The sequence below is a fragment of the Mauremys reevesii genome, linkage group 8 (assembly GCF_016161935.1).
Source record: "Mauremys reevesii isolate NIE-2019 linkage group 8, ASM1616193v1, whole genome shotgun sequence".
Classification (NCBI taxonomy): domain Eukaryota; kingdom Metazoa; phylum Chordata; order Testudines; family Geoemydidae; genus Mauremys; species Mauremys reevesii.
This window is the reverse complement of record NC_052630.1, coordinates 107,776,384-107,804,092: the sequence shown is the minus strand read 5'-3', so window position 1 is coordinate 107,804,092 and position 27,709 is coordinate 107,776,384. Positions and strand designations below refer to the sequence as shown.

The 27,709-nt window shown below is 54.0% G+C and overlaps 1 protein-coding gene across 14 annotated transcripts in view; it reads left to right on the top strand.

The window, feature by feature from the left end:
- Positions 1-27,709, top strand: part of PTPRF (protein tyrosine phosphatase receptor type F) — a 404,201-nt gene that overhangs the window by 336,133 nt on the left and 40,359 nt on the right. For 9 of the 14 annotated variants that reach the window (XM_039486046.1, XM_039486041.1, XM_039486037.1 and 6 more), the window contains 8 exons: positions 4,656-4,682; positions 7,458-7,575; positions 10,403-10,981; positions 11,493-11,590; positions 18,961-19,214; positions 19,944-20,034; positions 22,675-22,878; positions 25,902-26,056. In XM_039486046.1, the coding sequence (XP_039341980.1) occupies positions 4,656-4,682; positions 7,458-7,575; positions 10,403-10,981; positions 11,493-11,590; positions 18,961-19,214; positions 19,944-20,034; positions 22,675-22,878; positions 25,902-26,056 (1,526 nt within the window). The remainder of the gene's footprint in view (positions 1-4,655; positions 4,683-7,457; positions 7,576-10,402; positions 10,982-11,492; positions 11,591-18,960; positions 19,215-19,943; positions 20,035-22,674; positions 22,879-25,901; positions 26,057-27,709) is intronic. The other 5 variants (XM_039486049.1, XM_039486048.1, XM_039486043.1 and 2 more) reach the window with 2 other exon arrangements.

The following is a 27,709-nucleotide window of genomic DNA, read 5'->3' as shown; positions in this document are numbered from 1 at the left end:
CGCGGTGCTGAAGTGCAAAATGAAATGTCGTCAATGCATTGCAGCGGCCATAAATACAGGCTGTTAGCTTTAGCACGTCCCTGTGCCATCTTGCCTCCTGCATGCAGCACCATCTGAGTGCCGTTTTTCAAGGCTTCTGCGTTCTCAAGATCAATTTGTCTTGCTCAGCACCTTAACCACTTACGAGGTAATTGAGCTGGTTTAGGAGGGAAATGTTTTTATCTGCAGGTGATATTTTCGTAATGAAACTGAATTTATAACTGAGTCTGTGCCCAGGCGTGGTGTCTCAACCATGTTCCTACAGGGGGGATCTAGCCCCACTCTCGTCTGAAAGAAAATTGCAATATGCAGAAGATGTAAATTTAAATGGCTCCATCATGGTAAAAATTCATCCTCAAATCTCCTGTATCTCCTGCATGCAGGTATTGCATGTACATGGTTGGCTTATTACACCCCCTCCGTGTGGTGTGAGGAGGTTAGTGGGGGCACCGGCCTTCAGAATCTGCATCTGCTCCATTGTTCAGCACATAGGCATGGGTGGGGTTGGCGGCTCGGTGGTGCTGCTGCAGGTGTTCTCGGTCGGATTCTGGACAAACTCCCAAGTAGTATTTGGGATGGTGCTTTAATCAGGCTTCATAACCTGCGTGTTCTCCCCTCCTGCCAGAGGCACAGTGCTTGGAGCAGGAATGGATTCCTGAAAGGAAAAGCTGCCAGTCCTTTGAGCCTTTCTCCAGCAAGATTTTCGTCAAGCTGTAGGGCAATGGAGTGACCTGCAGAGGTGGTCAGCTGCACACCGCGCACTTCACCCAGCTCAGGATGGTTAGTGCAGGTAGAACTTGGGCCAGGAAGAATGTAATTACTCAAGTTGGAGTGAAGACAGAACACTGGAGATAACACGCAGACCTTGTGAAAGAGGATCTTTAATGATGGCATTTGGTCAGGACCTTGGTTTTATATGACATCTCTGGGGATGACCTGACCTCTTCGTTGAAAGAGACTTTTAAGATGGTTTATGGGCACAATTTTAGTTGCAGTATAATGCCATTCTGTAGGTGCAATATAATAGAAATTCAGAGGAGCAGTTCAGCCAATAGCTGGTTCCCACTGAATTCAGAGATTAAAACAGTAAAACGCTGAAGATGTGCCAGGCATTTTAATACTCCAAGGTTCTACGAGAGCCCCCATCATTCGGACACGGCCCAGTCTGTGAGAGCACCTCAGCTACCTTGTAGCTCTGCTAACGTTAGCTCTTCAGGGGCATCTGCAGCTCTCCAGGCCCATTGCAAACATGAACGGGGGCTTCGGGGTGGGAACCCTGCCTATTGCTGGGGGCCGGGGGTGAGGCGCAGAGCTCACCATAAATGAGCCTCAGAGCTAAGAACAGAACTCTGATTCCTGACTCTAGTTCCTGTGCGTTAACCACTAGACAATGCTGCTTCTGCGCAGACGCCGTAACTCATGTCACTTAATGCACTGCCTTAGCCAAAGGAACCTTGCCACGATCACTGTGTGCAGCCTACCAGAACCTAGCTGCCGCATGGGCAGTGGTAGCCTAGCCCTGCCTGAGGTTTAGTGACCAAGATGCCATTGGATGTCTTGCAGGCTCCCGCCCATTTGTGGCGGTTATCAGCGATCGGTGCGCTCTTCCTAGGATGGCAGGTGAGCCTGCCACAGTTGGCGCCCGCGCGCTACAGGAAACGTTTCATAGCCCTGCCTGCGGGGAGCTCTTCCTGCCCAATGTGCATCTGCCACTTGCCGTTCTTTTGTTACACAGTAGGGGGCGTTGTTCACATCAGGATTTCTCATCTAAGTGTTCAGCAGGTTTGATGCTCTCGTTTCCCGGCTTGCTCAGCCTGCGCCTTCGCGTGAGCTGGGGGCCTCCTTTGTACGCTGCGTAGGTGAGGTGGGGCGTGTAGCTCAGCTTTGTGTTAGCCCGCCCCAAAGTGCCTCCACAACATAAGTGTTGTCAGAGCGGTACCGGTGTGGTGCTCTGCTCTCTCCAATGTTGATATCACTCGGCTGCGTGTGTGTGTCCCTCTGTGTGCTGCCCCAGCTCTGCAGAGAGCTGACACAGCAGACCCGACGAGAACCCCCAACAACCACAGAGTCCAGTAAGATGCAAAGTCACGTCGACTAGGTTTATTGCGACCTCGGACACAATGGCAGTTCCCTGTAGGTTTCTTAGCCTAACTCAGGGCATACTACGAGAAAGTGCCTCTTGGCAATGGACCCGGCTCAGTTAGTGGCGGGAGTTTCCACTGCCCCCTCGGCCGGACAAAGACACCGCCCCAGGGGTACATTCTTATACACAGGTACAAACAAGTTACACATCACACCTGATGTACTGAGGTGCAACCTTTCTACGCAGCAAGGTACAACCCCTCTACGTATTTAGGTGCCGCCTTCTACCTTGTACATGTTGGTTCGATCAAAACAACTCTAGCCATCATATTACCCTTTTGGCCCTGTCATTGGGATGGGCCGGCCTGTTCCTTGTTATCTGTGTGGAATGTGCAAGTATGTGAATGTTCTGATATCTAGTGTTCGGTACCTTTTAGGTACGTATCTTCTTGCAGCATCAGCCCTTTCCTTGCCAGCTTCTGTGAGCAGGGCCTGCCTCTGGCTCACAGCTTCACTTTGCTTTATGTTAGCAAAGTCTTGACCATTACTTCAGTTCAGGCCTTGATACCGAGGTTTATATCTCAGGGCCTCCTCTTACTACAATAAGAACGGCCATTTTGTGTGAGACCAAAGGTCCATCTAGCCCAGTATCCTGTTTGCCGACAGTGGCCAATGCCAGGTGCCCCAGAGGGAATGAACAAAACAGGGAATCAAGTGATCCATCCCCTGTCGCCCATTCCCAGCTTCTGGCAAACAGAGGCTAGGGACACCATCCCTGCCCATCCTGGCTAATGGCCATTGATGGACCTGTCCTCCATGAATTTATCTGGTTCTTTTTAGAACCCTGTTAGTGTCTTGGCCTTCACAACATCCTCTGGCAAAGAGTTCCACAGACTGACTGTGCATTGTGTGAAGAAATACTTCCTCTTGTTTTAAACCTGCTGCCTATACATTTCATTGGGTGACCCCTAGTTCTTGTGCTATATGGAGGAGTAAATAACACTTCCTTATTTACTTTCTCCGCACCAGCCAAGATTTTATAGATCTCTATCATATCCCCCCTTAGTCACCTCTTTTCCAAACTGAACAGTCCCAGTCTTGTTAATCTCTCCTCGGATGGAAGCCGTTCCAAACCATTAATCATTTTTGTTGCTCTTCTCTGTACCTTTTCCAATTCCAATATCTCTCTTTTGAGATGGGGCGAACAGATGTGCACACAGTATTTACGATGTGGCCGTACCATGGATTTATATAGAGGCAATAGGATATTTTCTGTCTTATTATCTATCCCTTTCCTAATGATTCCCAACATTCTGTCCATTTTTTGACTGCTGCTGCTGCTGCACATTGAGCATTTGTTTTCAGAGAACTATCCACAGTGACTCCAAGATCTCTTTCTTGAGTGGTAACAGCTAATTTATATCCCATCAGTTTGTACGCATAGTTGGGATTATGTTTTCCAATGTGCATGGGGGGAGGGATAGCTCAGGGGTTTGAGCATTGGCCTGCTAAACCCAGGGTTGTGAGTTCAATCCTTGAGGGGGCCACTTAGGGATCTGGGGCAAAACCAGTACTTGGTCCTGCTAGTGAAGGCAGGGAGCTGGACTCGATGACCTTTCGGGGTCCCTTCCAGTTCTAGGAGGTAGGTATAGCTCCATTTATTTATTTTTATTAGTTTGCATTTATCAACATTGAATTTCATCTGCCATTTTGTTGTCCAGTCACCCAGTTTTCTGAGATCTCTTTGTAACTCTTCGCTGTCTGCTTTGGACTTAACTATCTTGAGTAATTTTGTATCATCTGCAAGTTTTGCCACCTCCCTGTTCACCCCCTTTTCCAGATCTGCCTTCTTGCAGATGATGTAATATCAAAAGACTTTTGAACGTCACATCAGCACTTCCTCTGTTATTTACTGTGTTAATAGCTCTGGTTTCCAATGAGAGACAATGGCTGGAAAGTCACCATGCACAACACTCTGGAGCAGAGAGCAAATCTGGGCCAAAAATCTCTCTCAGTTGCTAGTGCTCTCAGTTCCCTGGGTGGTGCAATAGGGGAAGCCCTAGTGAAGATAGGTCTCTAGGCAGCCAGCATTGTCCAGAGCAGGACTAGATGATCCAGTGATTATAACGTTCAGACCTTGTCTATATCAGGGCTCCCCGATTGCTAGCACCAGTGGAGTTGGCAGAAAAGGCTAGTTGTAGGCAAGGCAGGAGAGAGGGAGGGGCCCAGAGACCCCTGTCTGCAGAGTTAGCAAGTGGTCACCTCTCCATGTTCATGAGAGGGAAGCTGCTTGGCCTTGCTTTGTATGTGTTCTCTCAGCCCTGCTGCACAGGCTGGCTGCATGTAGGGGATTGCACTGTATCCATGTCTGTCCTTGGATACAGCCTGTGCTGAGTGATCCTCCTGTGTGTAAGTGTTATAACCCATACCCCGCCCTGCTAACCCAGGCTATTGTCATCTCCCTCACTTCCTAGATGTCCTCCCTTAAAATTCTGTCTTCATTTTTCTCTCCTCCTTCCTTTCTCCCCCATCAGTGGAGGGCTGAGGACTCCATCGACCATGTAAGTACCACTCCTGTGTGTTCTCGTTTGGATCAGAGGGGTCTGGCAAATCGATGTATGAATTTTGTAGACCTAGTGCTGTCAAAACATCCCTTTCACTCCCTTAATGAGGCTGGAGAGTTGCACTGTGAAGCCTTCCACAAGCAGCAAATCCAGAGAAAATTGGCATTTAGATTGCTGCTAAATGCAGAAAAGCAATTGACATTTTCTATAATCTGTGTTTCCAGCTTGTTGCGATGCAATTTTAGGCAGACTCAAGTGATCGACTCAGGAGGTGCATCCTACTCTCTGCGGTAGTTGGCTCAGCTAGGTGTATGGTAAAATCAGATATAGAATCTTTAAACCTCATTGATCCTAGTCATGAAAAATAACCTACACGCTCAACCGTGGCCTTTGGCTGAAACAGAGACTGTAATAGGAAAACAATCACATGTAAACAGTTAAATCCAATTTTTCCCAAGCAATTTTGAAATATAAATTTGGAGGAACAAACTAGAAAATGACCTTTTTAGAGTCAGCCATTCAATTACCCCTCCCCCACCCCCCACCCCCGGTGGGGTTCCCAGGCCCAGTCCCTTTCTCCTGCTGTTTAAATGGAGGAGTTTTCCTCGGAGTGGTTTTGTGATGACAGCCCTATGTTTCCATCGTGTAATCATCTCTTCCTTGCTCCATCCCTATCTTCCTTCCCCTCCCCCGCTCCCAGTGGCATGAGACCTTGCACGAGAATTTCTCTTTGCATGGGTTTGGGAGGAGTTAATCCTCGTGGGCGGTTCCGAGTCTGCAGGTGCTCTGTGGGCACCAGTTTCCTGTGCACTTGCTCGCTCACACAGGTGAGGAGTGGAGAGGTGGGATTTCGCTCCTGCTCTGATTTTGGTGTCGTTCTTGTTGGTGCTTGTTGATTTGTGTCTCTGGCTTTGCTGGTTCACAATGACAATCAGGTGGCTTGGGTGGAGTATGGCTGGGCAGGCAGGTGGGTCTGGTGTTTGGGAGACCAATTACTGGGCGAGCAGCAACGATTCCAGAGCGAACAAACAGAAGATCCCTTGAAAGGCCTTGAAGGAATCCCTGGAAAGTAGACACAAGTCCCAGGAGGCATCGCATCTCCCCACCCCCGCAGTGCCAGTCCTACCCTGGCCCCTTCGCACATGATTCACCCTCCTTTGCCGCCCTGGCCCGTTATTCCATGTGTTGTTCACCCCGTCGTAGTGCATCTCTCGGCCCCTGGCCCAGGGTTGGGTCTGAAGAACTGAGCCCCTGGCTGTGGCACGGCAGAGAACGGGGTCTGTCCTGCCTGGCCCCGCTCAGCTTGGGGAGTCAAGGGGGGTTTTGCCTTTCCAGGAACGTCCCTATGTTGTCCAATAGGCAACATGGACAAGAAGTGAGGGAGGGGCTGTGGGGGGGTCTGACAGGCTCTGGTGGAGGTAAATCCATGGCCCCTGTGGAGTGGGGATGCAGAGGGAACGCACCAGAGGCCAGGCTCTGTCCTACAGAGGTCATTAGTGTGCGCTGGGGTCCCTGCTACCGCGCTCCCTGTTTGCCTCTTAGCCAGGACAGCCTGTGGGGAGCTCAGCAGGGTGTTACGGCCTTGCCCTGCCTTCTGGGGGCTGTGCTTACCAAGGCAGAACCCAGTCATAACATCAGTGACAGCCGTGTCCTAGGGGTCATTTTCCTCAGCCTGTCCGCAGAGTCTGAGAGCCAGTCCCAGGCCCTTCGTGGGTGGAGCCCCATCAGCTGGAAGGTGGGCGTGCTCGGTTCTTGGAGTTAAATGTGCCTGGGGGGCTCATACCCTCCCGGTGCCCCGGGAAGGGTGGAGCTGGGGGGGGTGCTGCACGGCTGCGAGGCATTCTCAGCAGGAGCTGTGACGTTCTGAGCACGTCCTTCTCTCCAAGCCTCAGTTACTTCACTGCTAGCAGGGCCTTCCCTCCACCGCCAGCAGCACAGCGCTTCCGTGGCTGGGCTGCGGGGCAGCTGTTGGACTGAGCTGGAATGATCCCAAGTTCCTGCCCCCGGCCAAGCCCACCTCGGAGAACTTGCCCCACCTTGCGTATACATAGACCCTCCCTGGCAACGATGGTGCAGCGGAGTTTCAGCCTGGGGAGGCCAAAGCAGCAATGCCCTGACGAGCCCCTCTCCTGGAACGCAGCGGCTCCCCCACCCTGGGTTGTCTCCCAGGAGTTCCCAGCAGGATTCCAGGCTGCTTCAGATTCCAGAACCAGCCCCAATGAGGGTTGCACTGATGTACCCCCAGCTGGCCTTCTGCTTTTGTTGGTGGCTTTGATTGTTGTGATCCTCTCGTGCTTGCTGGCAGGGTCCTGGCTGTCCCTCAGGGCTTTGCCTAGAACGCAGCTTCCAACCCCAAACTTCCTGGAAACAGCAGCTGTGGAGGCAGGAGTGAGGACGAGGCTCAGGGGAGTTACTCATAGCAGGGTAGGGGTGGGCCTCATGCCCTCTCAGCCTCGGTTTCCAGGCAAGTTTGCACAGGTCTGGTGACCGCTTTGGGTACAGGCACAAAACCCGGAGTGTCGGAGAGGTGGCATCTTCGTGAGAGAGGGCAAGTGAGATGTTAGAAATGGAACCACTGGAACGAATGTCGTCATCGTTCCATTAACGCCGCACAGGCGCGAGGTTAGAGACCTGCCGGGGGTGTGATGAACGAAACAAAACCAGCCAACATCAGTGCGTTTCTGGCGGAAACCCTCCTTCCTGCACCCCAAGCAGTAACAATATTTGTTGTTTCTTGCTTATTTTCTGCTCATCTTATGAATGGTCCCGCAGGAAACCATGATAGGAGGCCTTCTACCTGAAACCACCTATTCCGTCACCGTCGCAGCCTATACCACCAAGGGAGATGGTGCACGCAGCAAACCCAAAGTCGTCACTACGACGGGGGCAGGTGAGTGGGTGGTGCTGCTGGGCGGGTTTATGGGATTCCTTGGGACCTGGCACAGCTGATACTGCTGAGGATGCACGTTTGGAAGGAGTGGGCAGGCTGGGGAATGTCATGGGGATTTGTACTTCTGCAGTGGAAGCAAAGGATGAGAGTGCAACCTGCATCCCTTACGCACAGGCTTTCCATGTGGATCAGTTGTGCAGGGTTCACACAGAGCAGAGGTGCAGGTGGGAAATGGACAGTCACTGCGAGGGCAAAGGGGGAGAAAAAGCAGCTGCCCTTTAGAAGAGATCTATGAAAACCTTTCAGCCTTCCCGTACCCCTCAGCCCAGGGAGTAGGGAAGGGAAAGCCAGGTCCTAGACACCAGGCCTCACCCCGCCTCTGAAATGAAGTCCTCACACAGCTTTCTGATGCACGGACATCTGATTGGGGCAGTTGGAGGGATTAGCCACAGTGGCTGTAGTGCCTCCTGCAACAGCCTTCGTTGCGCTGAAGGGTTGAGAGGCAGTTAGAAGTGGGTTCAGCCCATTTTTGATGCTGCACTTCTACATGTAAATAGAAACGCCCAGCTTAAACCAACACCTGCTGCTGCAGAAGTGCAGCAAAATGCCATATGCAGTCTCCAGATCCTGCTGAATCCAGCCAGAGTTTGTTTCCAAAATTCTACTGTCTAAACAGACATGTGTATCTAGTGCGTGCCCAGAAGAACCCGTGCCCTGGTTCAGGGACACCACGAGAACACGTCAGGCACTTGGCTTTTCTCTGGGAACATGATGGGAGCAGCTTTGGGTTGTTCTTGGGAGAGAGGGCCAGCTAGCTGGCATTGCCTAGTCGTTGATTTTTGGATCACTAGCCCTGTCCTCCACGTGATAGTCCTGCTGTTCGGCAGACTAACCCCAGGCATAGTGTTTATCGCTCATTATAATGGGAATGCATTTTGCATGAACTGGAAATCTGAGTTCCTGGTGCATTTAACCCAGGAACAGCTCTCTCTCCATGCTGCTCCAGATGGCACCAGGATAACTCCAGAGGTCATTTCCACTGTCCGCATCTCAGCTGCGCTGTCCCCCATACCGCACTAGGACGTACGTTCTGAGGAGTTAACACAGCTGTCCTGCAAACAGGAGAAGCTTCCTAACCATCCCACTGCTACGCCGTAAACTGCAGCAGATCGTCCCTGCTCGTGATGCACATTTATAGATAACTATATGTTGAATCAGCTTTGAAAAATCATCTGTCCCTAACTCCTGGCTGCTGTTAGCAATTGTGTTGTGAGGTCGAGTAATGGAGAGAGCGACATTAGCAATGCATATTGAATTATATGTGCTTAAATAGTAACAGAGTCCCCTCCTACAGCTTTGTCCAGCTCCTAGGGACCTCAGAAGGGAACAGTGTTGTGGGCCTCTGAGGGCAGAATTGGGCCTGAACACCATCAAATACAGTGTCTGGTTTATTACCACCGGGACATGATCCCACTGATTAGGAATGTTTTGCGTGTCAGTTGGATTGTATACCAATCTGATCTGCTTCGGAATGGGGATGCCCTTTGTGTAAGTAGTGGGGGATCCAGGTATTAAATCCTTGATTCCAAACTAACAGTTCTTAACCTGTGAAGGCAGCAGCCCTTCACTTGCGCAGCATGAGCAGAATTTCAGTGGCTTGTGTGACAAAGTGGGAATGTTCTTACTGTGTTCTTTGAATACTGAGTGGGGAGTGTTGGCCTGGGAAGGTTGCAGGGGAGTTTTGCTAGGACTGTCTGCATTGGGGGATGGGAGCCTTTCCTTGAGGGATGATACCTGAGCATGTAACATGAGAACCCAGGACGGGGGGTTGGAGGCCAGGTGACACCTCTGCCCAGGACACTGCACAAAGACTGGGGGAGGAGCTGGGGGGAGGCTGAGTGAGAGGCTGGAGGGAGGTTCAGTTTGGAGCTGGCTGGGGAAATGGAGGGGAGCCCGGATGGGGCTCAGGCTTCCCAGCGGGGCTATGGTGTCTCTGGGGCCCCCAAGATGGACCTGCCTGAGGGGGTCCTGTTGTCTGTACCTGCAAGACCTGTCTGGGACTGTGTTCCTGGCATCTAAATAAACCTTCTCTTTTACTGGCTGGCTGAGAGTCATGGCGAGTCGCAGGAAGCCAGGGGGGCAGGGCCTTGTCTACCTCATCCTCTGTGACAACTTGACTGCTGCTGCTCCCCAGTCACATCAACATTCACGTCATGAATTGGTTCATCAGCTAAACCAAAATATATTCTGACTGCTAACAGCCCACCCCGCACCACTTACTGCCTCTGCAGATGGTAAAATTACAAGGTTTGGGGATGACATTTTTCTGCGTTCAGATAGATCAGGATGCTGGGTATGGGGTTTAGTGCATCTGTTGCAACCCAGTACATCAGGGTCCAGGTTTTCCTGGTGCTATGGCACTTGTCTGCAGAGAGGTACCATTTGGAGAGGTCCACGGAAAAACGTGGCTGAATCCAGAATGATCTGAGAGACAAATACGGGGTTTTGAGGTGTAATCAAGCCATTGTACATCAGGGTCTGGATTTTTCCATTGTAATGTCAGCTGCTGCATTCATTGCCCATTTAGACAGTAAAATTTGGGGAATCTGAACCCAGAATTTGCTGGATCCAGCTTTCATCAGCACCTGGATTTGGGTCCATCTGTGTCTATGCATCTAGGTTTGTATGCTGCACTTACCACTATGTTACCTGAGCATAAAGTTACACCAATCCTGGACCCAGTAGACCCGAGTTTCTCTCCCCCCTCTCTCTCTCTTTCCGGCAGCAGGATGGGTTTGTGGGTGGTGACAATGTCTCTATGTTCCAGTCCCAGGCAAGCCCTCCATGCTGATTAGCACAACAGCCATGAACACAGCTCTCATCCAGTGGCACCCCCCCAAGGAGATGGTCGGGGAGCTGCTGGGGTACCGGCTGCAGTACAAACGCACCGACGAGGAGAAGATGAACATCATGGACTTTGAGAAAAACGTCCATCACTACACTGTGACCAGCCTGCACAAAGGTGCCACCTACATCTTCAAGCTGTCTGCCAAGAACAGAGCCGGTCCAGGGGAGGAGTTCGAGAAGGAGATCACCACGACAGAGGACGTGCCCAGCGGCTTCCCGCAGAACCTGCGTGTGGTGGGGCTCACCACCTCCACCACAGAGGTGGCCTGGGACCCCCCAGTGCTGGCCGAGCGAAATGGGAGAATTACCAACTACACAGTTATGTACAGAGATATCAACAGCCAGCAGGAGCTGACCAACGTCACCAGGGAGACAAGCATCATGCTGACCAACCTCAGACCTGACACCACTTATGACATCAAAGTGAGGGCCTGCAACAGCAAGGGGGTGGGGCCGCTCAGCCCCAGCATCCAGTCCCGGACCATGCCTGTTGAGCAAGGTAACAAGCCTTACAGTCTGGCCTCCTCTCCAGACGGTGACCCTCCCTGGGCTCCCCGTGGCTCTGGCTAACGAGGCCGTACGTCGTCTGGATTCCTCTAGTCAAACTGGCTCGGCACAGGGAGCCTCGCTGAAGGCTTCCCTCACGTTGCCTGTTACTAGGAGGAGGATGTTTTGGTGGGAACATAATTGCCTTTGTCACTTCACAGGCACACTCCCGTTTTATCTGTACATGAAAGGGTCTCTGCTGGCTCGGGTGCAGACCTGAGAGCTGCTGGCTTTTGATCCTGGCAGAGGGCCAGGAGAGCTACAGTTCAGTCTAGACCTGCCGGTCTCTGATGTTCAAGAACGTAGTCACAATCGGAAACCCGGCTGGGCCTGAGAGACTTGAGGAAAGGTTGCTGCTCTCCTCTGCTTGTCTCCTTTCCTACTGCAGCTGAATTCAGTAACCGGTGCTGCTGAGGTGCTGCTGGGCCATGCCGGCAGTTCACAGGTGTTGTTTTTAATTTCAGTGTTTGCTAAGAACTTTCGCGTCAATGCTGTGATGAAAACGTCTGTGTTGCTGAGCTGGGAAGTGCCTGACTCCTACAAGTCTGCGGTGCCTTTCAAGGTAAGGACCAACTGCACGGGATGCAGGTGAGCAGCATCTCTACCGAGCGCCAGGCTGTCAGGCAAACGATTGGCTGAGCAAGGCCCCATTGCTTGTCAGCTCGGGGATGGTTCTGCAGAGGCCTCCGAGCACAGCAATAAGGAACTGCTGATGCTTTGGAAAGCAAAGATACTAACCCAGAGGTGCTGCTGCTTTCTCACCCTCCTTCCCGGCATCTGATCTCTGGCAGGGCTGCAAGCCAGAGCCAGGCCAGTGAAGGGGGTTGTGTGGTAAGCCAGGATGGCATGTGCCACGCTAGGTCGTGGTCATCAGACTGCGCCGGTGCTGGGAGGTTCCTTCTCGAGCGGTCACGAGGGGGCCCCAGAGGGTTGCTATTAGTGCCAGGCCCAGGTTGCAGACACAGCCATAGACCTGAGCAGAGGAACGTCGACTCCAGGTGCTGAGCCTCCACCCTTCCCTGGCGTGGGCCCACTGGTTCCTTTCCACTCTGTAGTCTCCAACGCATCCCCCTGGGTCAGAGAGAGACTTGTGCAGTCCTCCCAAGGCTGTTATGAATGCCTCCCCCTGCTCAGCTTTGAGGGGCTCATATGGCCTGCCAGTTCCAGGGCCGGCCCCACTCGGTGTCTGGAGCCTGGCTGGAGGAGGGTCCCACGTCCAGCCAGCCAGGACAGCCCCCGGCAATGCCAGCGTGAGGCGCTCCTGTTCTCGGTGTCCGAGCAGGCGCCGCATTTGTTTGTCATCCAGGCTGGCCCCGCGGCACAGCAGAGCTGGTGGTGCCTTGCAGAGAGCAGGAGGGGGAGATGCTCCCGGACATCAGGGGAAATCCCAAGGCTGCAGCGTCCAGAGAGAGCTGGAAATGTGATCTCGTCACAGGACGCGAACAAGGCAGAACAGCCTGAAAACCAGGCAGTGACTCCACCTTGGCGTGACTCCCTTTGCCCCGGCCTGGCTAACCAGATTGCCTGTTTGCCACAGAGCTATCAGAGCAGCAGCACAATCCCGAGCGGTGGTTCCAGGAACCTGTTTCCATTGTAGCAGAACATAGTCCCCGCTCTGACGGCTGCCTGGGCAGACTCTGCACAAACAGCTGCTGCTCTCTCTTGTCCGGCGCAACGCTGGGTGTTTTATCAGCCTTCAGGCCCAGAATGCCTTATTCATGTGGGCCCAAGCCTGGCCGTGTCCCTTCAGCAGCCCCAGCCTGGATTGCGGTTTGGGATCAGCCAAGGCACGCAGGGTGGGGGATTTCCGCAGAGGTGGTCCGGGCTGGGGGGAGAGACTCTTACAGACAGAAGCCCTGTATCTCTGCTCAGAGAGTTTGCTGTGCCGAAGGCGCAGACGGGCGTGCAGGCTGACTCGCCAAACCCGTACAGAGGTGATCATTAACGCTTCCGGGCATTACACCACCTTGAATTCTGAAACACGGTGCAATGAAACGTGAGTTCTCCGTGCCCCCCCATCATTGTAGTGTTGGAGCAGCTCACAAGCACTGATGAATTTACCCACACACACGCACACCCCGAGAGGCAGGAAAACATTACCCCCATTTCACAGATGGGCACCAGCCCCAGAGATACCCAGGGAGCCTGTAGTAGAGCCAGAGACAAAACCCTGGTCTCTGCAGTCCGAGTCCAGAGCTGTCCTTCTCCACAACTGGAACATCTCACTGCCTAGCCGTGAAATCAAGGTCACCAGGTTCCTGTGGTGAGAGTGAACGTATCCCAGGGGAGTTCTGCCGCTCACCTGCGAGTGGGCAGGGGGTGCGGTGCAGGGTGCATTGCCCGTCCGTACTGCAGGTGTAGGAAACGCATGGAATGGATGAGCTGAATGCAAGGGGATATGACCACACCACAGGGCAGTCTCTCCACAGCAAGTGGGAGAAGCGTCTGGAATGGCTGCCTGTGTTTGTGTCTCTCTCCCGTGCTTGCTCATCCTGCCTCTCAATTATAACGCTCAATCGGAATCACTTTGAACGTGCAGAGTTTAGCTGGAAAGAGACAGGGAATCAGGGCACGGCTCAGCTTCCCGGGGCCGGCCACGTTTGGACAGACAGGAGTCTCGTTGGGACGGAGGGAACAGCCCAGCTCCTGAGTTGTGCAGGGCGTTGAATGGCCAGTTTGTTTTCCCTTCCTAGTGCGCTGAGTGGGATGCTACAATCTGTGGGGGTGGGCAGAGCAGGTCAGGCGCCAGAAGGAATAGTGCTGATGCCTTGTCTCTGCCTTGTAGCCAAGACTGGGGACATGAGCAGTGATTCATTCAGTGTCTGCCCCTGCTCTGACACAGGAGCAGATGGTGTTAGTTTCCTGTCAGCTGAGAGCAGCCATGCAAACAGGAGGGTTGTTAAAGATATTTCTCCAATAGTATCTTTCTTCTGTTAATACTCCCAGAAATGCAGGTGCATGTGAGCTGGAGGAACAGCCCCTGGGCTTTGACTGCACTGGTAGAAGTCTCAACCTTCGGGAGTTTGTGTTTTACAAACAAGGTTCACCTCTTTACTCTCTGCTTAATGCAGGCACATTAGATGCAGAGGACAGAGCCTAATAACCATAGCAGATAAATCTCCATGGGAACAATTAGTATTATCTGCACTTGATAAACAGTCTCACACTAAATCTACATCCCATAGGGTGTCACTTTCCATGTTAACGGATTTAATTAAAGGCGAGTTTGTTCTGATTGTGAGTACTGGCAGAACCTTGTGTTGGTTTTATGGGGGGATGAATTTGAGACCTCTGGAATTTTCACTCCTATCAAATCAGTAAAGCAGGTGTCAGTTCTCTTCAGGGAACTTCATAGCTTCATCTGGGCCGGGGATAAACTCCCTGCAATGTGCCGCCTGGCTTTGGTGGGATAGTGTACAGGAGATGTTATATTCCAGCCCTCCTGGCCATAAGCCTCGGACATTGCTCCTAGGTTCCAGGGACTTTCTTCCTTGCATATTTTCCAAGTACAGGTGAAATTTGACAATTGCTGGATTCTCACCATTTTGAGCTAGGAGCTGGTTTGGGCAGTTGCGGTGCTTTCATGTAAAGCGTAAGGCCAGCCTGGGTGGTGGTTTTTTCATTTCCTTGACACACCTCCCTGGCCTTGCCCAGGACAGAGGCTGTGTGATTGTGGGCAGCATTGTTAGGTATTTTACAGGGCGGGGGAAAGATTCTAACTCCCTGCCAAAGTGCAGGATTCGTTGGGTCTGCGCCATCCAAGACAGATGCTATCCAGACTCCATTTGAAGGAGCTTCCACGACCTCCTGAGGCATTTGTTACATTGGCCTACTGGTCTGACAGTCAGAAAAGTTTTCCTGAGATTTAATCTAAAGCTGCTGTGCTTCATTCTTTGCATGATTCTGTTCAACACTGGTGAGGCCTCATTTGGAGTCCTGTGTCCAGTTTTGGGCCTCACACTACAAGAAGGATGTGGCTAAATTGGAAAGAGTCCAGCGGAGGGCAACAAAAATGATTAGGGGGCTGGAGCACATGACTTATGAGGAGAGGCTGAGGGAACTGGGATTGTTTAGTCTGCAGAAGAGAAGATTGAGGGGGGATTTGATAGCTGCTTTCAACTACCTGAAAGGGGGTTCCAAAGAGGATGGATCTAGACTGTTCTCAGTGGTACCAGGTGGCAGAACAAGGAGCAATGGTCCCAAGTTGCTGTGGGGGAGGTTTAGGTTGGATATTAGGAAAACCCTTTTTCACTAGGAGGGTGGTGAAGCACTGGAATGGGTTCCTGAGGGAGGTGGTGGAATCTCCTTCCTTAGAGGTTTTTAAGGTCAGGCTTGACAAAGCCCTGGCTGGGATGATTTAGTTGGGGTTTGGTCCTGCTTTGAGCAGGGGGTTGGACTAGATACCGCCTGAGGTCCCTTCCAACCCTGAGATTCTGTGATTCAGTTCAGCACATTTTTTAGTGAGCACAGAAACAGCCACATGAATGGCAGTTAGCCTCAGCTGCATTATAACCAGCCTTTAGCAATGACATCTGGACCCAGCTAGCTTTGCAAGCCTGTCTCTGTGAGCTAGAGCAGCACTAACAGGGATTTGATAGCAGGCCAGGCGTGGGTCAGCCCAGTGTTCAGCAGTTTAAAGTCCTTTGGCCACATTTCACTGCTGACTAAAGTAGGTGTCACTGAGCCGTTCGGCAGCCTCTGGTTGGTTTGCCAGCTTCAGGCCCCTGGGCTCCCATACAGCAGTGACCTTATCTATCCCTGTGCCCTTCCATCATCCTACGGCTCATGGAGAGGTGCTAACTAATGGTGCATAGCACTGGAAAAGGTAATGCAGAGTGGCAGGTAAAGGAACACAGAACCGTTGTTGGGAGAAGGGCAGGGAGCTTTGTTTCCTTGTCTTTGGACACACGTGTCTGAGCAGGGCAAGGAACATCGTCTTTGGATGTCAGCAGGAGCCCATGCAGCCCAAGTTTGTGGAGCTTTTCAATCAAACCCAGAGCAAGCAGGGAGACACTGGCTGAAAGCCCCAGACTGTCCATCCAGTCTGCAGCACTGGTGGGCTTCCCTGCCCCCGCCCCCAGAGGAACACCGCACGCGTGTTCCTGTTCCTGGATGCGGGTTGCTGACTCAGCAGACTGTGATGTCTTGGTGCCGAAAGCTCGGCCAGGTTCGCTGTCAGCAAAGCTCGGGGTCAGTGCCCGGCTTGCTGGTTACTGGCACACTAACACATGGACGCCTGTGACAGCGGAGGGGTCAGCTCCGTCAGTATGGCGGTGTCCCAGAGGCCAGGACACAGCTGCCCGTCCTGTTGTACAGCAATACAGACAAGTTGCGCGCTGCGCTCCAGATGTCACTAGTTACCTCACACCTCGTAGTTCAGACAAAACCTCCTCATCCATTGTCCTGTCCTCCCCTCCGGATCTTACACGGGTCCCGCCCCCTTCTGAGGAGAGCATTAGGTGGTTACTTGAGAGGTCTGCGGCTTCTGTCAGGAATGCGTTTGCCTGGTCAGCTGGTTCCTAGTGTTACTGTTCTAACAGGGCCGCCCTTGCCTCATACTTTGAACCATGCCTCGGGCTCAAGCAAGGCCTACGGCCTTCACACACGTGCATTGTGTAGCCAACAGGCCTTCCTAAAGCACACGTGAGAGATCCCATCTGCTGCTAGTCTGGGATCGGGCGCAGAATTAGAGCTGGGTTTGGGTGACCTTAGTGTTTCAGCTTTGTTCGTGTTGGAGTCTGAGCAGATTTCCTGAGCTGAGGCAGGGAGTCAGGTAGGAATCTGCCTGCAGAGAGGTAGCCCAGCCCTGCTCTTGTCTGGAATATGGTGCCCACTGCTGCAAGCCCAGTGCTTGAAGGAGTTGATGCAAGGATAGACTGCAGAGCTCTGAAGTAACCAGCTGTTTCTTCTGGCTTGGCTGAGTCTGGTGTGATTGAGCAGGAAGAAACCTGCCAACTAAACGTCTGACATTCCAGAGGCTTTAAGTGGCATTTCTGGGTCTGGATGCTTTGCACTCACTCTAGTGCCTGTCTGATGTGTCTCTCTGCAGAGAAGGGATTAAAGCCTTGGAAGAAATAGTCTCACAGGAGTCACAGCAGAGAACGCTCCCTCTGCATTGCCTCTGCACAGGGGAGCCAGCAGGGGTCTCATCCCTGCAGGCATCCTTGTTATTTTAGCAGCAGGGCCCATCCCTAAAGACAGGAATGTGGGTCGTGTCTGTCCCTGTCTTGCTGAACCCTCCCTTTGTGCTCTGTTCCCGGCTGACCACGTCCTGCAGGCTGCCGGAGAAAAGTCTGTATGTGAGTGGCCCAATCTCAGCAGAGTGCAGTGGCCAAAGCCGCCTGGGCATGGCTACGTAGCTAACCCAGAGCAGCACTGTGCACCTCACTCTGCGTTTGCTCCCTGTGCCTGGCTGCCCCAGGGGTTCTGCAGGGCCTGCTGCTCCCCTTCTCGCTCGCTCTCCTGTGGCGTTAATGCGTGGCACCTGCCCCAGTGAGACAGCAGCTGCTTCAGGGCTCTGCTGGCCGCTTCCAGTGCGGGCTGGCAGCAGTGTCCCACCTCGCTCTTGTGCTGCTTCACCAGGCTCAGCTGCACCCAGAGCCCAAAGACAGAGCATGTTTGTGGGCGTGAGGCAGCCGTCTCTAGAGCCTGGGTGCTCTAGGCTCGCCCCCTCCCTGGTTCATGACAGCAGCTCTCAGCATATGGTCTCTTCAGAGCACTTTATGTGCATTAATTGATCTTGCAGCCTCCATTAGATTCAGGAACACCCCATAGAGTGCTGGGGATTGCCTAGCAGAGAGGAGCCTGCGTCTCTGCTGCAGCCGAAGGCAGCCTCAGGCCCTCTAGTCCTCTCACCAGCACCGCAGGTGTCTGGGGGGTCGCTTGTGTTTCTGACTCTGCCACGCGTCTCCGTTAAAGCTGCGATGAGGCGGTGTCCCCATGCTGCTGGCTCGCTCACTGAGAGGTTGAACCAGGGCTCAGATCCAGATTTTTGGCCTGAAACCAATGGAGCCCAGCAGGTGCCACTCTGCTCATGCAAAGCAGCCACTGCAGCCGGAGCAAATTCATACTGAGCACGTGGGGCAGCAGCAACCACCAAAGAGCGGCCACAGCCCCACGCATCCAGGAGAGAGCAGCTCTTGGTCAGGCAGCCCCAGGGGCATGGTTTCTTGTTTCCTCGTGCTACCACATGGTAGTGTCCTGCTCCATGCCAACAGGAGAGTGCGCTACCCGTTCTCTCCAGCGGTGATGCTGGGTACGGTTCTTTAGAAGACCACCCCAGGCAGAGGTAAGGTTTGAGCCCCAAGGTCTGTGCTCACATTGTGCTGGTGCCCTGGTGTCACACCAGTGAGGTCGTGCTTCTGGGTGTGGGTGTGTGAGATGCGTTACTGATTGGTCAGGAAGTTATTGGTCAGGAAACTGATTATTCTAGGAAACAAATGATCCCTGTAGTTCCCGTCCTGGGAAGGGACAGCTCTGTGTTCACCCTTTGAGCGTGTGTTTACTGTTAGATTAGGGTTGAAACCACTTTAGAACCAATGGGGTTTTATGCCAAAAGTCCATTATATGTCATGCCACCACAAGGAAACAAAGACCCATTAATATGAACCCATCTGTACTGTCCTCCTACCTATGCACCGAAGAGACGCTCTGGTTGGGCATCGCCGGGCATGTGTCTGGTGGAGTCTTTGCAGTGTAGGATTCTAACCACCCAGCTGGTGTTCGCGATTCCGCACTGTGCCCGTAAGGAGCAGTGAGTGCTGCTCCGCTGGCTGCTGGACCTCAAGCTGTGCGGCTCTTTGTGGAATGCGCAGAATGGGAACAATCTGGCTCTGGGCCCAACCTCAGGTGATCAGCTCTAATGCTGCCTTCTGTTCTGAGCATGTTTCGTCAGCAGCTACCCTGCTGCATGATGTGTCCTTCCCTTTTCAGATCCTGTACAACAGCCAGAGTGTGGAGGTGGATGGCCATTCGATGAAGAAGCTCATAAGCGACCTTCAGCCGGATACAGAGTATTCCTTTGTGCTAATGAACCGCGGCAGCAGCGCTGGTGGGCTCCAGCACCGGGTATCTATCCACACGGCTCCTGATGTCTTACAGAGCAAACCCATCTCCACAAACAAATACATGCAGGAAGGAAAGTTCACCCTCACCCTTCCCAAAGTCCAGACCTCAGCGCCAGTTAGGTAGGTGCTCCCTGCTAATGATCCAGAGGGCAAGGGGAGGTCGGAGGCTGGATTGTTCTCTTTACGTACCCACTGAGTCTAACCCATTGATTCAGTAACATGGTGGGATGAATGCCAGAGCAGTCCGCAGATGCTGGAGCCAGGTTTTCCCTTCACCACATGACAGCGCATTGCTGGCATGTTCTGAGCTGATGCTTTTGTGAGCTAGGGTAACACAGCTCCCCGTCACTTCTCAGGGTGGAGCTGAGACCCTCCTGGTAAAGCCAGCTGAGAATCCGGAGGTGCTTTCTCTGTCACTGCACAACAGCTTTTGAATAAATCATGTCTTTAAAGCCTCAAGGAGATTAAAACAAGCCAGTTCATAGAAGTCTCATTTGTAACTGTGCTATCCTCGTGCTGAAACCCGATTCCCCCAGGGCTCCAGCTACAGCCAGCTTATATAAGTGTCCTTACCCAGCTCCTGCTACCATCCTCTAGCGTGTGGTCTGTGTATCTTCGTTAACCTAATGATGGCGAGCAGGGAGCATTCCGCTCCTCAGCACCGCAGGAAAACTGGCCTCTGACTCAGTGAAGCCTTTTGTCCATTACAGAAGGGGAGAAAGGAGATTTGGGGAAGGGGTTTTGATGGGAGGCATCTTGAACTTGTTTCTATTCAATCACCTGCTAAAGAAATGTCTGATATCTCCTGCTAGCACCAGCCACCTCCCCTGACCCTTCTTTCCTCCCCAGGTGGTACTATATTGTGGTTGTGCCAGTAGATCAAAGCACCAGCAGCCGCACGGCCAGCTGGCGGACGCCTGATGAGATGGAGCTGGACCAGGTAGGAGTCAGAGAGACCTGCTTTAAGTGTGATCTTCTAAGGCTTCCTTTTGTGCTTGGCCCATGCTGCCTGGGCCCTAGGAAAGTGGCTTCGAGCTCCGGCTTGTGTGCGGTAAGGGGCCCTGCCAGGGGCCAGGCTTGCAGAGAAGCCCCCGGAGCTCACTTTTTCCCTCCTGCCTGTACAGGGTCTGATAATAGTCCTAATGCTTAGCACTTCCACAGCCTGCCCAAGGGTTTGATTCCTTCGCCTTCTAGCTTCTTCCCTGGGAGACTCCCTCAGCCCTTTGCAGCCATTGAGTCAGACCCCAGCACTAGGCAGGGCAGGAGCATTGTCCCCATTTTACAGGGGGGGAAGCTGAGAAGCCAAGTAATTTCCGCAGGGTGTCTCAGAATGTCCAGTACAGAGCCCAAGCCAGCGCCCAAAGCTCTCCCCCCCCATCCGGTGCCCTAGTCCCCTCCACGTTGCACAGTCAAAGTGCTTTTCATGGTTCAACCATCACAACTCCCTGTCTGTCTGCGGAGCAGGGTTGGAATCGTGTGCAGTAAATATGGCCCAGGGGCCCACATTGAACGAGGAGAAAACAAAATACTGAACAGCTGCTGGTTGCGTCTGGTGCGCTGAATGAGGCAGGGTCCTGTGGCCAGCACAGTGTGTGATTGTGTAACTAAAAACTCTCTCATAATACACAGGCACCAGGGGGCGGCTGAAAGCTGCCTGGGCAACCTGCATTCGGGTGCTTGACTTCACAACCTTAACGTTCTTTTCATGTCGTTTTTTGTATGGAATATGGGCTATACCTGGAACCAGTTAGAGCAAATGGCCCAGGATAGAGGACTCTGGAGATCTGTTGTTGGCGGCCCATATCCCGACTGGGGTGACGGGCATGAATGATGATGCATGTAGAGACTCCACTCAGAAATGGGGCCCCCTTGTGCTGTGCGTGGGGCAAGTCCAGTCCTGTTCTCTGCCCCAGAGAGTTTGTGTCATTTCAGACACGATGCAGCGAGTGAAGCGAGGGTCACCCCTTGGGTCTGTAGCTCTGTTTGAGGAGGTGTCCGTGTACATGTTCGCTCACAGAGCCCTACGCTCTAGCTACAGCCCAGAGTTAGACACAGGCCGGTATGTCTCATCCACACTAGGGCTTAGAGGTGTGTTACAGGGTAACACAGAGCTAAGCCCCCGAAGAGGAGGCTGGAGGCAGCGCAGGATGGGGGCTCGTGTGACAGTAATGGTGGTTCTGAAGCACACAGAGGTTTGGTTTTTTAAGTAGACACTAGAAGGGGCTTTCACTGATGCCAGCCCCTTGTGCACGAGCCAGTCTGCACTGCCGCATTGTGAGCAGGCAGCGAGGCCCTGTGGTGGTGCCAACCGAGCACAGACTAGGAGCTGCCTGTCGTCACCCTAGGCTAAAAGGGACTGAAGGGTGACAGTGGGCAGCAAATGTGTGTGGTGCAGGTGGAACTGAGACGTGCTGGCTGTAATCCCCCCTCCCTCTCCTCGCGCTCTCATTCAACCCTGCCTTGTACCGATGTGCAGACCTCACAGTCCGTTGGCGTTCTCCTGCCTTTCCTCCCCACGGTTCCCAGGATATTCGTCTGTAAACGCGAGGCTTCTCCTTTGCCTGGTTCCTTCCGTGAGGTTCCCTGGCTCACTGCAACAGGGGCTCGGCTGCCAGGGGAGAGGGTCTGGGGCGCTTTGACGGCCTCTGTGTAAATACCCTGTGTTCCCAGCCCCACGTCACTCTCGGGCCCTGTCTGCTGACAATGCGGCACGTCGGGCTCTGAAATGTATTTCATGCCTCCTCCTCCATTTGAAATTAGAATTTCTGCTTGGAGCCTGGCATTCATTTTTATTCACTAGAAAAACTTCTTCAGCCACCGGCGAGTCGTTTTTAGCAGCGTAATTGAATGTTGGGGTGTTTGTGGCCATCTATGAAATGTGCCATTTTTGCACTGAGCGTCCCATGAAATCTGCTGTGGCTCTGTGTGATCTACACGCAGCCCTGCCGGCAGCCCAGCAGCAGGGGAACTAGCGGAGCTCAGACTGGGAGAGACGCACAAATGTCACTTTTCTCGGCAGCAGCTGCGACTGCCGTTCACTCCGGGTGTCTATGGAGACCCAAGCGGCTCTCCATGCTAACAGAGCACGGAACATGGCCGGCTTCCCTCGCAGCCAGCTGGAATCCATTAACCCAGGGCGCTTGGGGGCCGTGAAATGACAGAGTGAGCGTCATGGCGGCTGAGTCCCCAGGCCCAGACCTCTCTCTGTGACGCCAGCCTAGGTGCAAAGCGCTTGCAGCAGATCCCACGGTGATGGGGGCCCTGGCAATGCCTTCGACAGCTGGAGGTTCAGCCACCCCCCCCCCTTGCTTTGCTGCATGTTAACTGTAACTCAGCCAGGAGCCTTTCCGCCCCTGCCCCAGCCCAGCCTCAGCCCTTGACCTCAGCCTGGCGTCACGGAAATGAGCATGAGCTTGTCAATCCGGCCGTCTGACTTGAGGCGTGGGAGGGGCTGCCGGGGCGGGGTGTCAATGAAATAAGTGAAGCGCCTGTTTCTGGCTGGGCTTGGCCCAATCCACGTGCTGTCAGGCAGGGCAGCGCTGGGGAGAGCGATGTAACGACCCACGTTCTTCGTCCTCAGTTACTGGAGGCCATCAGCCAGGGCAGGCGCCAGCGGCGTCAGGCAGACAGGCTGAAGCCCTATATTGCTGCTCAAGTGGACATGTTGCCTGAGACCTTCACCTTGGGAGACGAGAAGACCTACAAGGGCTTCTACAACAAGCCGCTCTCGGAGGATCTGAGCTATCGCTGCTTTGTGCTGGCGTCGCTGGAGGACGGCGAGACGGTAAGGGCTTCTTGCAGAAGGGGCATCCCGCTCTCCTGCCGAGGGGCGCAGTGCAGGGAGCTGGCAGCCTGTTCAGTGGAGTTCCCTGCAAAGTGAGGCGAGCCAGGCACAGTAGCTGGTGTCAGGGAGAGGAGGCGTCCATTGGAACTGACCTGATGTATGGCGTTTTCCAAGGGAAAGAGCAGGTATCTTTGACGTGCCAGATGAGAGCTGAGGGCAGCACTGGGAGTCGAGCTCCACCACTGCAGAACTCCAGACTCCGCTGTGATGGGGGCTGGCTCAGAGCCGCGTTTCTGCACAGAAAAGTGACTGTGGAGCAGCTCCGTGAATCCAGGCCTGTGCGCTCACAGGGGCCAGGCTCGGAGATAGCCCAGCTGCCTCACCCACCCTTCCTAAACTGCAGCTGTGCTCACCAGACTCTCAGCTGGGCTTCCAGCCTCTAGCTGTGGGGACTACGGAGAAACCTCTGAACTGGCATGTGGAGAGGAACCCACCACCACTGGGTCGGGGGGGGAGGGCTGCTCCGTGCACCCTGGTGCGGGGTAGCTCCGGTGCCCTGTAACAATAGCTTAGACATCAGCATTGTCTGAGTACCACCACTCTTTTCTCCAGTCCCCTGGCAGTAACACGCCAATCCTATCTGCCCCAGGGCAAGTGGGAGCTCCAGGGGTGCTGAGATGCCACTGGGATCTGCAGAGCAGTTCTGCTCTCCGCTCTGTGACCCTGTCGAGTCTAGATTCAGCCCTGATGCAGGAGGCGGGGCGGAGTCCTACACACTCTGGACTCTGCCTGGCTGAACAGGGCTGACTCAGAAGAGACATGGAGGGAGCTTGGAGAGTCACTTCCCTGATCAGGATCTCCCTTGAAAGGGGCGTGTAAGGGAGTAAATTCACCTGTTCCCCCAGTAGCAGGGTCTCTGTGGGGCGTGAGAGCGTGCGGGTTCCCAGCCCTGGTACCTCTCCTTGCTAAGGGGAAAAGGCGCGTACCTGGATGGCTGAGGAAGGGGTCTAAGGGAGGGAGAGGATGGCTGCCGCGGTGAGCATGAAATAGCTGAGCGAGGCCTGTGCCGTGAGATCCTCCTGTAAATTGCTTGTGGGGGAGGGAGGAGAGAGGTGGCAGCGGCAGTGTGTAAATAATGGGAGATAATAAAGATGCTCCGGACCCTCTGCTCAGCTCCCACGCTGGGGCTCACTTCTTCAGCCTCATTTACTTGTAATGGCTCATTAGCACTGGTCAAACTCTCCATTACTCATCCGGCCCATGGTGCTCGTGGCAAGGTGCAGGCACAGGGAGGAGGGGAAGAGTCCCAGCTAGCAGATCACACCAGCCAGGCACGCGGGTAGCTTTACTGCCCCCAGGACTCTGCCCTGCTACGTGGGGCCCATTCTCACGGAAAGCCCAAGGCAGTGTCCAGTCGCAGGGCTGCTTGTCCTCACACAACTCCTGCATTGCCTGCCCTGGCCGGGCCCTGGGAGCGCGGCTCATCGGGGGGCACCTGCTCCATCTGGAAACATCGTCCTCATGACCCTTCGCCTGGCTGGGGCTCCTTCCCTGGTCAGAGAGGCCAAGTGACGCTGGCGTCTCAGGCCCCTTTGCAAGCCCAGCAGGGCAAACGCTCTGAAGCGCTGCTGGCTGCCTGCACTGGACCCAGGGAGGAGGCTCCATGTGACAGTAGCATTTAGTCCTGTCTTCAACTGTAGCTAGATGCTTCTGTGGGACTTGTGTGCCTTCCGCAGCAAATAGCACAGCAATGAGCCCCTCCCTCCCGCAGCCCACTTCCCTGCCCTGCCTCTTGTCTGCCGGAGCCGGAGCCCCACCCCCGTGTCAGGTCTGGGAGAGCACCAGGAGGGTGCTGCTGTCTGAGCTGTAGAGCGAAGTGTTGTCTACACGCTGGTGGGCCCAAGCTGTCTCCCTAGTGCCTGTCGTGGCCACACGCAGACATTGGCCAGGAAAGGAGAAGAGATTGAAGCCTGCAGACCCTATGGGGGGGACGTGCAAGGGCGCATGGCCCGCAGCAGAACCCGCTGCCGGCGCCGCTGCAGGCTGCTGATAAACCCGACTAGCTGCACCTGAGGGTCTGACCTGTGTATTGCCGGCAGGGGGTCGTAGATAGCAGGCCCAGGAGAGGAGATTCCCACCCGCCCCTTCGCACCTGCACCCACGGGAAGTGTGTGTCTGAACTTGACCTTAAAGCAGGCAATGTATAAATCCACAGGCACCTTTTCTGTGACCCAAACTTCCTGTCTGTGGCAAGGCTGGAGAGTTTCTCGTTCCCGAGCACAGGGCAGCAGGTGCTCCCTGCGAGCCCCCGGCGCTTGGCTGACACGGCTCCTGCTTTCTCGCTAGGCGGCAGGGATTGCTTTCGCAGTATTTAACCCTTCTGACCCAGTGAGGCTGAGCTGTGAAGCGACGCCGCGGCGACATAAGCCTTAGCAACCGCGGCGTAACAAGGCTGCAGCTGGGCGTTGGGTCTGTTAACCCTGCTGCACTCGGTCTTCGAGGCCGTAGGTCACTGTGCCACCACCTCGCCTCGTTCTTTGGAAGGACCCTGCTAGCGAGAGACCCCTGCGCCGAGATCTCTGCTAAGGGAGCTGAGACACCCTGGCGGGGGTTCTCCAACTGCAGCCCCTCCTGGGGAGCCGTGTTTACAGCAGCGCAATGGGTGTTAGAAAGCACTTAGCACTCGGCAGGGCCTGGGATTGCAAGCCTGGAATTTGCTCCTAGGGAGCCTAGTGCTCTTAGCTGGGCTGTTCCATTTCGGCACCGAGGGAGCTGGCTGGCTGGAGAATTGCTCTAAGTTGGATTGTGCCATTTCCCAGGAGGAGCGGGGGGACAGGGTGGATTTCCATGTGTGCTGTGTCCTGGCTTGCTGGCGCGATGCCCTGGCGCACGGGGAGCCCTGGGTGTGGGAGCCAGGCCCTCCCCGCGCTGGGCAGAGGCAGGGTGCCGTACAATAGGATGGGAGGTGGTTGTTTCCTTCAGCCTAACGGATGTTTGCATTCTCTGCCCCCCGGCTTCTGCAGAAGAGGTACGCAGCCAGCCCCTACTCGGACGAGATTGTGATGGAAGTGTCTTCAGCGAAGCAGCAGGACGAGCCCGAGATGCTGTGGGTGATGGGACCGGTGCTGGCCGTTATATTAATCATCATCATCGTCATTGCTATCCTGCTCTTCAAAAGGTGAGAGCCAGGCCTCTTCCCCACGCAGCATGTCAGCACCAAGGGACCTCCCTCCTGCCCTCAGACCCAGCGTTCCCCATCTGGGTCCGGGCCTATGGGCATGGTGGAGGGCGTGCAAAGCAGCACACAGGGCCGGTTTGTAAAGTAGACAGCCGGCTGGGGCAGGAATGTGAATCCCCAGGCACAGAAAGAAGAGGGAGGCAGGAGGTGTCCCAGGGCCCACGGGGCAGTCGGGGGAAGGGGAAGCCATCTGTCCTTGGTGGCATGCTAGGAGGAGTCCCACCACTCTCGCGTTAGCTTCCTCAGGTGGTTTCCAGAGTGTCCTGGTGAAGCTGAAGGTGTGGGAGCCTGATTGGCCCCTCTCAGGTGCCCCTACTAAAGAGCCTGCCTGCTTCGCTCCGCCCCTCGGCAGGCCACGGACACTAAGCTAAACCCAGACAGAAATACTGCTCCTCCTCCTGACACGTCCCACTGGTGCTTTGTGCTCCACGCTGAAGGACCAGCCCTCCAAGCTCCGTGGGTTAGTCCCAATACATGGGCCGTAAGCGCTGTACTGAGACCCTGCATTGTAAGTCTCTGTGATGAGCTGTTGGTTCATTTACATGAGTTTCTCTAGCCCACTCAGCTGTAACCGGGTAGAGTCTATCCGCTCACCTCCTGGATTCTCGATCTCTGTGTATTTTGTGCTGGGGGAAGGGACCTGGTTTTGTTCTCTGATTAAATGGAGCTCTATGCTGTGCATGTGCAGTCAGTGCCTTTCTGTCTCAGTGATCACCTCCTTTCTTCTGTTTCTGCTCTTCTCTGGATCTAGTAAACAAGAAAGGTAGGAATCCGTTTTCTCTTCTCTCTTTGTTTAACGTTTAGAATCTACTTCTCCGTTTAAGAACCTACAGCCTGGTGTGTCCTGGCTTCCCTATGTGCAGGTGTGGCATAAGCCAAGGGTTGAAGGCAGTGGCCACATCCTACCCCTCAGCCTTTGCGATTCACGTGGCCGACAATCACAGGTCACAGGATTTGTGCCAGAGTGTTTCGCAAATGGGTTACAAATCTAGAAATGCGATTGTAAGTGGTTATAGGGGTTTCTTTGCACCTCCAGTCTTTCAACTGAGAACTTAGGTGCCATTTGTCTGTAACAGGGATCGGTGTCTCCTGCAGCTGGTAACGTTTACCCTAACCTTGCCACAGGTGCGATGCCAGCCTGAGGCCGTTGCATTGACAAGGGACTGTGCTGCTTGGGAAGGTGTCATCTGCGCTTGGGCTCCATAATTCAAATCCTGCCTTTACGCATTAGCCCACGCCCAGGGGGCCCTATGTGGTAATTCACCCGTCTCCAGGAAGGTTTCTTTTAAGGAAGTTGACAGACACAAGCGGTTTCTGAGCCACCACAAGGAATGTTTTGTGGAATCCCAGGGCAGATATTCCCTCATCTGGGTTTCCCTGTCTCTGTCTGTCTGTAGGTCCCTTTGGGTGCTGGGCCCAGCTTGGCTTAGTTTTGTTTTATCTGTGGCTCCCCAGACCCCATTGTGAGATGGACACTTCAGACATTAAATAACTCTGTTCCATGGTGCTCTTCACTTGGCAGCACCCGACACCCTCTCCTTCGGGCGCTGAGTCCGGCTGCTTTCTCCTAAGGCTTCGCTCTCTAGCGTCTTT